Source organism: Salarias fasciatus, chromosome 23 (assembly GCF_902148845.1).
Source record: "Salarias fasciatus chromosome 23, fSalaFa1.1, whole genome shotgun sequence".
Classification (NCBI taxonomy): domain Eukaryota; kingdom Metazoa; phylum Chordata; class Actinopteri; order Blenniiformes; family Blenniidae; genus Salarias; species Salarias fasciatus.
The window spans coordinates 13,547,144-13,559,618 of NC_043766.1; the positions used below are offsets into that span (position 1 = coordinate 13,547,144).

At 39.8% G+C, this 12,475-nt stretch overlaps 1 protein-coding gene across 1 annotated transcript; it reads left to right on the forward strand.

Annotated features, from left to right (window-relative positions):
• Nucleotides 1-838: 838 nt before the first annotated feature.
• LOC115382343 (plasmalemma vesicle-associated protein-like) lies at nt 839-6,726 on the forward strand. Its single transcript, XM_030084081.1, has 9 exons — nt 839-1,312; nt 1,589-1,765; nt 2,001-2,094; nt 2,809-3,010; nt 3,097-3,316; nt 4,381-4,530; nt 4,728-4,847; nt 5,638-5,694; nt 6,321-6,726. The coding sequence occupies exons 1-8, from the start codon at nt 1,109-1,111 to the stop codon at nt 5,689-5,691; spliced, it is 1,221 nt and encodes a 406-aa protein (XP_029939941.1). The 5' UTR covers nt 839-1,108; the 3' UTR covers nt 5,692-5,694; nt 6,321-6,726.
• The last annotated feature ends 5,749 nt before the right edge of the window (nt 6,727-12,475 follow it).

The following is a 12,475-nucleotide window of genomic DNA, read 5'->3' on the forward strand; positions in this document are numbered from 1 at the left end:
TTCACATCTTAACTGCAAATGTCTTAACAGGAGGATAAACTATAGAAAGTCACACGGCATATCTATCAGTGAGTACGAGTAGAAATGGGATTATCCTGAGTTGAGTATTTGTCAACTTTGATTCAGCGAGCTTTATGATCCATCAAACTTTAATGAAAATATATTGATTTGAGACACATACATATATTTTTAGGCCTTTTAAAATTACAACAGCTGCAAGCAAAGTGAATTAAGTTTCTTGCTGGTGTCATGCTTCCTTTGAGTTGTCTACACTTTCCATGTTTACATGGTTATGTGTGAGAAAACCTACAATGAAGCTTTGCTGGATCTATATAAACAAAATAAAGTAAAACAGCATTAATGCTGTGACACCAATAGTGACTTAATCTGAAATAGATATATGTATTAGTTTTCTGAGTGAGATTATCAATACTTTCAACAACACTGAAGTGGGAATCAGTAGAGTAAATTCAGCCTGGTGAGCCTATACAGGCTGTTTATAAAGAGTGTGCATTCTACGCATTCATGAATATAATAGTTGTAATGATGTAGTTGCAGTAAGAGTTGTTCGTGAGTCGGTTTTAACATTGTTTTCCAGTCTGCTGAATGTATCCAGTACAAATCACAGTATCTTATTATGTTTGGCAGGATTTTTTATTTCCCCAAAGTGTTCATTTTGTTGTTGAAAGGTTGATGAAAAATGTGTGATGATTTGGGCAGCAGTGCAGCTGGAGGTCTGTGAGGGAGGAGAGGGGAGGGAAGGGGAGGAGAGGGGAGGGGAGGGTCAGGATGGACTGGAAGTGTGCCTCCAGTACCGTTTATAAACATAGCCCCTTTACACACCTCAGGGCCATTGTTTACATCCATCCACAAATGCCATTTCTGGCTGTATGTTTGTGAACCCATACAGTGTTGGAGAGCTCCAGGAGACAGAGCAGTAGACGTCTGGACACAAACTCAGCTTCTTCCTTTGACTTCAGACTACAATCTTTTGCACACTTCAGCACCTGTTCACCTCAGACTGGAGTCTGCGTGGATTTTTTCCAGCAAAATTTTTTTGTTTTAATTAGATCCTCCGTCAGCTGCAACCATTTCACCCCCGCCGGCCATGTACAGTTCCAGCTACTCCCGGGCCAAGTTTGGCCTGGATGCAAGGGAACCACTGCACCGGTCCAAAGGGAAGAGCTGTGGCTACTACATGAGGATCATCTTCTTCTTTTCTTCTCTCATCCAGTCCCTCATCATTGTCAGCTTGGTACTCTTTCTCATCTATGGACAGCCGGAGAAGTCTGCAGAGGAGAAAAGGGTCAAGGTCAGTCATTTCGTCAGGTGTTCATTCTCATGGTGATCATCTTTTATTTTATCAAACATATATTGCTATCAGTTTTTGTGATTGTTTTTTGTTTCCTGACACAAAATGTCCACAAAATGTTTTTCTTGCCTTAAAACCAAATGAGAATATCTCTCTTGTGAGAACTCTTCAGTCTCATAATGTGACATAGAATTAATGTTTTGATGTCTTCAGACATCAGTAACCTTTGACAGTATTTGACAGTGACGACGAGTGGCTGTATATTTTGCTCTTAAGGAGCTGGAGCTGGGCTTCAACCAGCTGAGTCAGAACAACATCCAGCTGAGGAAGGAGAAAGGCGAGCTGGGAGCTCAGCTGGGAGCGCGCACGGCCGAGAAAGATGCTCTGCTGAAGGAGATGGCCAAGATGAAAACTGATGCCAACACCACCGAACACGAAATAAAAAATAAACTGGTAAGTGAAGAGCAGATATTGGCACAGATGAAATGACTGATTGGGCCTCTTTAAAACCTCTTCACATCTTCAAGGCACTTTATTTTTCTGGTGATTAAAACAAGCTTAAATCAGAAGAACAGAAGTGCAGAAATAGTTTCTCTGATCTGATGCTCACCGTACTGATAAAGCAAAACAAAATTAAACAATTATCTATCAATATTCATGTAAATTGTAATGCTTTCCCTTCTTACAGCTGACGTGTGAAAATTCGAAAGCTATGATACAGAGGATGATGGCACAGCGCTCCTCCACTCCGGTCCAGTCTCCTTCCATGGTCACGACGAGCAGTGTGTATCGCAGTACCTTTGGTTTTTATTAATAACACTGTTTCAAATAAATTAACTTTAGTTGTCTTGAACTTGCATTCAAAATCCTGTGATTAGTATCACACATTTATTTTTTTTCTTTTTCAAGATTTAATGTGTTTCTTAATGCACTATGTACATTTATTATATCCTGAATGAAATCACAATGTAGAGAAAATAGTAAATAGCAAAATGTTTCTATAATGATATAAAAATCTTAATATTTTCTCTGAATTACTATTTCTAAGTACTGGAGCAAGATTATTACTTTTGAGAATTGAGAAATCTTGTTCCTGTCAAATGGATTAAATTAAAATAAAGAGCAGTAGATGTACAGTACTTCTTCCATAACAGGTAAATTCGTAAAAGTAATGAGTAAATAGTGGCTGGCTTTATAGATCAATTTTAAGATATTAACAGTCATAACAATGTGGGGTTAATCTCATATGTTTATGTTAAATTATTTATAAATTACCTTCATTGTTCTTTATGTCCCACACACTTGTTGATCAATACCGTGACTTTCTGTTTTAACAGACAGAAAAAAACCACTTGATAGCAAGAGTTACCTCTGAAATCTAACAAGCCACCGTTGTATTTATTTATGATGGAGTGGTTTATGCACCGAAACATGACTAAACACGCTTTAAGATGCTTTAAACAGTGCAATAATGTTTCTTCTCTGAATTATTCCAGGTGAGTTAAAGGCCCTGCAAAGCCTCAATGCTCAGCAGAGAGCGATGATCACTCTCATAAATTCAAACTTCTCTCAGATGGTTCAGTATCTGAGCCTCGAGAGAGACAACGCCCTGAAAGACCGAGACAAAGTCACAGAGGACGCCATCTACCTGCGCCGCGAGAACACCATCATGAAGGAGCAGCTCACCACCTACACCAAGTACTGACAGTAACCTCACTCCGCCCACTACTGGAAACGTCCACAAGAAACACACTCAATGTTAATTTCATTTTCTTTTCAATCAGGAAATGTAAAGAGGATTTTGCTCATTCACTGGATGGGATCCAGTCTGTGACCCGGGATTTCCTGAACCGGATCAACACCCTGTTCCCTCACCAGCTGACCTTTCACCTCACCTGTGACCGCCAGCAGGAGGAAATGGAAAAGATCAGGAACAGCTGCACTAACCTGTCAAGAGACGTGGAGAATAAGTTCCAGCTGTATCTGGACAGTGTGGGTAACAAGGTGAGAAAAGCTCACAGCAACAACTACCACTGAAATATTTTCATGCACTCTCTATTAATTGAAGTATATTCAACATTTAATATCAGCAAATCTGCAGGCTTATTTAACAGGACACCAATGAATCATAACATTTTTTCTTTGGAAAATCTTTATATTTATCATAAATATTCCCTATATGTGTGAATGAATGATGTGAAATGACTCAGCAAAATTTCTTATATTTTCAAATAATGTGTAAATATGAAATAGGATGAGTGGCAAATGGTTTCCTTGCTGTCTTCAGAGTTAAACTTTAGTATAAAATAAGCTTCTGTTTCATGATCGTGCAAATGGAGAATGGACTGGAATGGCTGGAATATTCCAGACTAGTGAGCTGGATGGGAAACGGTTTTCTCAGGGGAGGAAGTCTCTCCTCTGCATCACTCCTGACAAAATCCAGCTAAAGAGACAAATGTCCTGCGGTGTGAACCTGGGGTCAGAGCAGAGGTGAAGTCTGTGTCTCTGCTGATACAGCAGCATTGTGCAGGAGAACAAACACAGGGTCCCATTACGTATCTGTTAAACTACTATGAAGCATATTTTGTTTGGATACAAACTCAAACTCGGGTCAAAGATAATTTGTTTTTCAGCTGGAAGCCTCTTCACTGCAGAAGCTTGAATTATCCGTTCATCCAGGTCGCATAGCAGAAACTGAAGACCATTTAATGACATTTTTGAGAAAAAGACAGGCAACAGGACGATCCTCAACCAAATTCTGAAAGAAACAAGACAGATGGGTAGAGATCTCTGGGAGCATCTCAAAAATACTCAGTTTGTAAAGCATAATTGCTGCTCCTGGATGCTTAGTTGTATGAACACAGAGGAGCTGGTAGCCAGTGAAATGTGTTTAATTTGCATAATGCCTTTTTGGCTGATCTGACTCTGCAGCACGTCCTTCAAGCGCAGCTCTTTATCTCTGTCTGATGCCATGCCTGCTGCTACGAGCTGCAGAGTTCAACAAAGCACTGAAGACGCTTGTGGCTTTATATTTTGAGCACTTTAAAAGATTTATTTCCTGCTTCCAGGTGGCGGAGATCCAGGCGCAGTCGAGCCGTCTTGAGGTGCTAAATGTACATCTGAGCTCGGAGGCGAAGCAGTGTGAGCGTAGACGCAGTGAGGCTGCTGCCCAAGCTGCCAAACAGTTAGAGCTCATGCAGAAAGACCACGACGACAAGGTAAATCATGTTTGACCATGGACACTTATACGAGGATGAAAAGTGAGAGATGTATGATATAATATATAAACCTCATATATGTGCTTATAAAACAAATAAACTATTATCTGTCTCTTTATTGTTTTCCCCAAATAAGTGAATCCTAGTATCATTAAGGAGAAAATGATGACTAAAGCTGTTGTTCTAACATCTTTCAGGTGGAGAAACTGTTGATGGAGCAGAACAGACTGAGAGAGCAGAAGAAACTGCAGGAGGACGGTCTGGCTCTGAGAGAGAAGGAGGTTCATACACTCCAAGCAATGCTGGCCAACTTGAAGGTAAAATCAATAAATGTTAGATCAGCTGCTCTGCAAAGCATGAACACACTTGAAATCAAAGCAGATATTTTTTCAAACATACAAAGAGTGAATTGGGGGATTTATCTGACAAAATGCAACAATGAAACAATACAAAAAATGTTTTACTGAAACAGCTAAGTGTTAGTTATGGCCTTCTAAGTTTGAGCACAAGTGTATCCTCCACTTCCCGTGCTTTCATTTCATTTACCTTTTTATGAGGCACTTGCTGAGATAATTTCAAATTGAAGCCCTTGATGATATGGTGGTGCTGTAAGATATTTTAAAACTACTTTGCATGTCTGTGAATTTGAACAATGTAAAACTTTAAACTACACACCAATATATGATGCCTGATATCCATAATCCAACTAACTAACATGAGATAATTTCACAAATTATAACTATATTTTTTTCAAATGGAAAAATTTACTTCTGGATTTCTATAAGTACTGAAAAGATACTGTTGCCACAAATGATTTCACACATTCGACATACACAACACACAGGCTCATGTAAAACAGTGATACTCCCAGCAGGAAGTTCTCACCAGTTTAAGTTTGCAGTGAAAATGTTGGATGATGTCTGTGAATCTGGGAGGAATTTGAAAGCGGCAGCAGGAAGGATGCATGATGACAAAGACAACTATTTTCAATGAATCATGAGTTCATAAAAGTCTGGTTACACAGCGGAGGTCTTCATGAGCAATCACAAAAATCGGTACAATGGTCGGAAATGCCACTAACATTAATTATTTGTGTGTCTTTTGCAGCCTGGCCCTCCTAAAGTTCCTGGTGTAACTGGAAATCCACAGCAGGGCCGATAGACGGTAACTACTCTGTTTGAACACTCATCACTTATCTGCAATCAGTCTGCATTATCTTCAGACTGCGAAATAAGATTTAACAAAAACACACAAAAAATCTTTGTTTTAAACAATGCTTTTTGATTGAAATTTCATTGTGGCACCAAAAACAAGAAGGACAGATTGCCAAGACTGAATATCATGGAAATCACACTGAGACATTGAGACAGTTTAAGCTGTAAAAAACTAATCAAATGATTATTTGAAGAGCAGTGTTGTGCAACCACTGACCGCATTGACTGTAATGTATTACTTGCACGGCAATGACCAGCACAAGTGAAATACTGCTTGCACAACACTGTTGTGGAGTGCAACAAATTTCTTCTACGTATCCTGGGAAGATGCTCGAATGTCCACAGCGAAATTTCATAACAATCCAACATTTGCAGAAATATTTATGTCTGGACTAAAGTGGTGGCGTTCCCATCTCGGAGACATGATGCTAAAAATAGCAGCTGAAAAACAGACCATTTGTGTTTCTGCGCCTAACTGCACACAGGGAGTGTGTTTGTATCCTCAAACGCACTCTAAAAATATTAGCTCCACTGACGGCAAGATTATGTAACTGTAGTTGATGTTTTGTCTTCCAGGTTGGATGAAATAATCCAGTCATCCGTCCTGTGGCTTCAGCTTCTTTTCCTCTGAGGGAGGGCAGCCAAGTCCAAAAGAAACTGTGCTCAGCATTTATATAAAAGCATGTACATACTGCCATGACTGCACACTTCAGTAGAGCACCCTTGTAAATAATATATCTTTTTATAGAAAACATCAATTTGCTGTTCTGTTGTTTATTTCCACCTGTAGCTACAGATCAATGTGTATGATTTTAAAGTTTTGCTGTGAAAAATGTCATTGTCACTCCAGGATTAATGTAAAATGAGCATGGGCAGTGATGTAAATATTTTCTGATGTGTCACTGATACTGATTGATGATTTGACTGTAAAATATATTCTTTACCACAGAAATATCATTAAACAAACAAATTCCTCACCTTTGAACTGTCTCATTATTCAGCATTGGCACTGAAGGTTTTCCAGAGTCCATGGAGACTTCAGGCAGAAGGCCCTAACTCCTCTATACCACCAACTCTCTGAATAGACATAAAGTTATTCTCATGTCTATAGATTTACGTGAATATTTAGAGCAGTGTAGTGCAGACAGCATGATGGGCGATCACCAAGATAAAACAACATTCTAAGATTCCTGGATCCTCGGCAGGTTTTAATGGCATCCGTTATAAACAACACTGAAAAAAGAAACATGGCACCCCCCCTTCGAAAAGACTTCCTAATAATTGCCATTTTTATGGTGCGTTTTACAGGTACAGTAGCTATTAAAGGAACTGTTTTCAGTCTTTACTACTTCCTTTTCCTCTTGAGAGCACAAAGCAATGAGCACATACATTTCAGAAGCTGGAAGCAGCTGCTGTGTTTTTTTTATGATTATTAGAGACTCTGTCTGGTTCGGTGGAAGAGATAAACATTTTAAAGGAATATTTACAAGCACATAAAATGATTTTCCAGATGTCTGTCCATCTGTTCTTATATTGCAGATCACTACACACGTCATGAAGCAACACATGGGCCTTCAACTATTTTGTTCAAATTACATAAAATGCGGTAAAATCCATTAACTACTGTAGATTATCTACGCAGCAGCATATGTTCAATTTTGGCTTGTAGATACAACTCACAAGAGGTGCTGAAAATTGAACCTATCATACCACACAGAGAAGTGATTTTAAGGGGCGTTCAAGTACTTGCGTAAAATTCTGTTTTTCAGTGACTTGTGAAATATTTATAAGTGCATCATTAAGTGACACAATTTCTACTTTGTGCTGTGAAGGTGAAGATTGTATTTATTGAGGTGGCTGTTTTTCACTGACTAAATAGTTTAACAATAACCAAAATATTGACTTGCAGCATGTAAATAAAATGGCCACTTTTTTTTAGCTCAAGATTTTTATGCATGCGAAAACGGTTAGAACTGAAGAATGAAAGTCAAGGCAACTGAATGCAATTTAACATCCGAGAAGACAGCAAACAACTTTGATAACAGTCTAACAGTTGAATGGATATCGGAAGATGAGGGGATTAAAGGACATTTCAAAACTAAGTTTTTCATAAAAAGACACAATTTTGCAGACGAGCAAAAAGTGACGAGAAGTGGTGTACGCTTTCGAAAGTTCACAACTCCAGCCACGTTTCAAAACAAGTGGGACGACTTACAGATCAGATGATCACAAATGAAACACATTACATTAATGCAACCTCAAATAAGACATTAAAATGAATAATCCCTCCACACTGCTTCAGTGTTTGAAGGCGGTAAGAGACTAACTGAAGGCCCAGAAATTCACTCCTGCCTGTTTTATCTTCTGATGTTTTTAAATGCTGTAAAGCACTTGTGTTGCTTTTAAATGTATGGAAAGTGCTATATAACTAAAGATTGGTGTAATTTGATGTTTATAATTCACCCCAACAGTCCGCGTTGCAACACAGAGGGGAAAGAGAGAGCGTCTCCTGGAAGACGCCTGGGTCAGCTTTAGCTTAGGTGGGCCAAGAGAGCTGCGTTAACTCATGACCCTCTAACGTCGCCTGGTTTCTCTCTGGTAGTCCAGGAGGCCTGACCTCAAGAGAGGAGGAAGGCCATAACACTATGTGCACCGACTGCGATAGACTGCCGTGGCCCCCAGACTGCAGTGTCCCCCACGTCTTCTTCCAGCTCGTCCCTGACACCCCGAGCTGGCAGAGAAAGGCTTCCTGATGAGTGCAACGAGTGCCTGTGTATACATTCCAATGTTTCTAATATATTTAATAATAGTTTCTGATATTGGATTCAAAGCTATTGTTTCCAAACAGTGTTTTCCACATTGGTATAGAGATGAGCTCTCTTGCCAAGCAGCAGAAAGTCAATCGGTGGTGTGGAGAAGCCATGCTCTTTGTGTTTGCATTGCCTGTTGTTGTGACTGTCTGCTTCTCTGTTTACTTGAACCTGTCCTGGGTGTACTCTGCCTCTGCCTACAGTCAGGACAGACTCCCGCCTCTCTTGACCCGGAATTACATGGTCACTGAACAGAGACTAAATTAAAACAAGGAAGAGTGCATAAGAAATTTTCTTACTTTCTTCAGGTATTACATGAATTAATAGTTTAATTCTTTATAGCTTAATCTCGAGTGTGAAAAGGCCAGAATGTCCAAACACAAATACTTTTAATACTTCTAAATTGCTGATGACACTGACAGCTGTAAAAACCTGTCCTGTGATGTACTGAGTTAGTAGCATGGTATTTTAAAAAAATATTTACTTGCCTCTTCAGGAGAAAATGTATAATTATGTGGTCTTTAACAAACAGGGATGTGTAGAATTTCTAATAGTATTTTTATGTGTTTATTTGTGTGATTGAAGCAATAAATCTATGTGATTACAAAGACTGCAATTTTTTTTTTTAAGGAATAACGTTTCGTAATCCATTTTTTAGTGAGTTAATGTAGCTTAAATTTGGTGGAAACTTTTCACCAAATCATCATGAAAACTATAATGGAAACACTTCAGACCAATATTCAAGGCCATTTCCATGCTGTGTGGAAGAAAGGAGTGGGATAAGCTCCCAAGCCCTCTGCTCTGGTGGATGTGAGTGCTACAGGTGAGTGAGGTCTGCAGGAAATCCTTTGTTTAATGTATGTACAGTCCTGAACACTCCTGGCTTTAACTCAGAGGGGTACAGGCTGGAACGAGCTGTACTAGACCGAGCTGCAGCGGCCTCGTTTGTCAGTGAGCTCATTATCAAAACCAGAAGGAGAACTGACAGGCTGGAAGCTCAAAGTCCCCGTCATCAGTCAGCTGTGAGACAGAATCACACAACAAAGTCATTCTGAATGGTGCTCTGAAGTAAAGTCATGACATTAGCATCTCTAATATTATAAACTCTGTTGAATACATTCACCAAAAGACGTCAATAGATTTAGACTTTTGCTATTGTATTGAAATGTGCTGATTTAGTTCCATGATTCAGGCTCTCGTTAATGTATTCTTCACATCAGTTATTACAATTATTACATGTAGTTGCCTGATAGGTTGCTTTGTAAATAAAGCTTGATGCTTTTTTTCTTCTAAGCATACTCACAGGACACGTGTTTTCAAATACTCTGATGTAAAGGATAGCCCATCAGAAATGCATCCACACAAAACCTACAGCACTAATGTGCTACAGGTTTTAGTCTAAACAAACATGCATACATCAGGTTTTTTCTTTATCATAGGTAACTTTATTGTCTGTTTCAAGTAAAGAGAAATTCATCTTTGTCACGGCTGTAGGATAAAGTTTGAAAACCACACCAAAGCATTGCAAACACCCTTAAACGTCACAAAGCATGGTGCAATAAATACAACAAGTAATGCACATACAGTAACTAAAAACAAACACAGAGTACAGTCTATATTGTGTTCTGCCTGACAGCAGCAGCATAGAGGAGTGGTGGAGGGAAATGAGGGGTCCTCAGTGATGATGAGGGTGGCTTTCTTCATCAGTGAGTGTCCATACAGTTCAACACAGAGAGGGTTCGGTTGTTTGAGCAATTTTACTGCCCTGATTTGTTATTCGGGGAGCGTTTTGTTAGTGGAGGTTGAACCAGGAACCAGGTTCCCAACTGGAGTAGCAGGAATCCACCACCTCTGAGTCTGGGTTCTGCAAAAAGATTCTTCCTTTAAAGTGCCAAGAAATGACTGTGTCTTAACTGGTACTTTATAAATAAAGCTGAATTAAACTGAACTGTTTTATAAACAAAGGTTAAAATGTCTTTGCTGATGAGGCGTTGAGCTGTTCTGTAAGAGAGGTGGAGTCTGGGCAGTCAGCCACCGCAGGCTTGGATGATCTGACAATCACGATGTTTAAAACCTGCCATGCCTCTTTTGTGTTTAGCTGATGTTCATTTTCACTCCGCCTTGTCCTTGTACCTGATTTTAGCCAATTTAGCCATTCCTCCTAAAATCTTTCTGCACCTCTCTCATTCTGGCTTTGTCACAATGTGACAATCAAAAACTAAACAAAACAAAGAATACTGAGACTAGCATGACAAACTTGCGATGCTTCCAGTGTGACTTTATTTGTTAATGACAACAAATGCTGGCATTAAGTGAAACATGCTGATAACATGGCTAAAAGGCAAGCTCTCTCTTTTTTTTCCAGAAAGTAAGCTGTCAATATGACAGGATGAGTCAGTCCTGCATTGACAGTCATTATCTAACAAAATGTCACAGAGCTGTATGTAAACAGTGCAATCTTGAGGATGCTGCACACACACTGGCAACACTTCAAAGGAAAGAACTTCAAAATTTACTACCACTAATCTGTGTGTCCCACTTTAGCTTAAAACTTCCCCTGAGTTGTAATTAATCACAGAGAACATGAAAGAAGAATCTGAGGCTGGCAGAGATCTGCGGAAAGAGGAAAGGTCAGGTGGAGAGGCGAGAGACAAATAGGCAGAGGCACCGCGGCTGAGGCTGCCGTGCACTGGGCAAATGTCGTCAGAGACTGGGAGAGAAGAAACCAGTCAGGGGAAGACGGGTGAGGAGTTCAACAAGGAAACATAAATATTTGATCGTGGCCGATTGACAGGGGAACAAAGGCCACAGACAGCAATGCCTCCAAAAACGCAGCTTTCCCACAGAGGGGAGTGAGGTCAGGCTGACTTTCTCCACATATTGTCTGCCTTTTGCTCTCCAGTGCAGCTGGACTGAAAGTGCCGTTTCAAGAAAAAAAAAAAAAAAGCGAAATAAAAGCACTTTCACATTTATTTCAGCAGCGAGGTTGTATTAAATTCACCTCGTAGTATTGAGGAGTACTTCTAGTTATTGTCCGGGATACTATTGTGGTATAATAATCCCAAGAAAAATACTTGGTTATTAACAAATAGACCATCTGAGGCATGAAATAATCAACAAAGGTCGTCAAACAGCAAACCATTTAATCAAGGAAAACAACCAACTGAGAAAAAGACAAACAGAGAATTCATCCATATTTATACCTCCATATCCCATCAGGGTAGCAGCATGCTGGAAATGATCCCAGGTGACAATGGACACCACACACACACACACACACACACACACACACACACACCACACACACACACCACACCACACACACAGCACACACACACACACACACACACACACACACACCACACACACACACACACACACACACACACACACACAACACAACATACACTTGAAGGCTAATCAGTGTTACCATTTAACGTAACAGGTACTTTGGGACTGAGGAAAGAAACAAAGAGTGAAGAGAAAGACACAGAGAACCACCAACTCGAAGCAGTAAGGCCACCATGGCTGAAATCAGCAGGAGTATGCTGAAAAAAATAACTCCAGCCGACGTCTTCTTGGTCTGTTGGAGCGAACCGAAGGTGCTTCCAGACCAAGACATACAACCTCTGCAGATCTCCAATATGTGTATCTGTATTTGACTGTATTATTGATGCTTTAACTAGCTACACTAGTAGTTAATACCATTCCCTTACAATTCAAGATGCCATTATTTTACGCCTTTAGTAGGGTGGCCATTAATAACCTGTACCTTAATAAAAAAAAATAAAAAGGAAGGAACATATTGTGTAAGAAATGCTTCCCATTCCCACAGGCTGTTGCACTATAATAGTTGCTTTCCATTCAGCTGCAGCCTGTGTGCAGTGACTGGACACAGTCTCATATCCCAGCTCCTCCCCA

Excerpts from the sequence above, each read along its gene's own strand:
- LOC115382343 (XM_030084081.1), top strand. The coding sequence starts at position 1,109 with ATGTACAGTTCCAGCTACTCCCGGGCCAAGTTTGGCCTGGATGCAAGG. Across the intron at positions 1,313-1,588 it reads CAGAGGAGAAAAGGGTCAAG|GAGCTGGAGCTGGGCTTCAA; the intron begins GTCAGTCATTTC and ends TTTGCTCTTAAG. Across the intron at positions 4,531-4,727 it reads AGAAAGACCACGACGACAAG|GTGGAGAAACTGTTGATGGA; the intron begins GTAAATCATGTT and ends AACATCTTTCAG.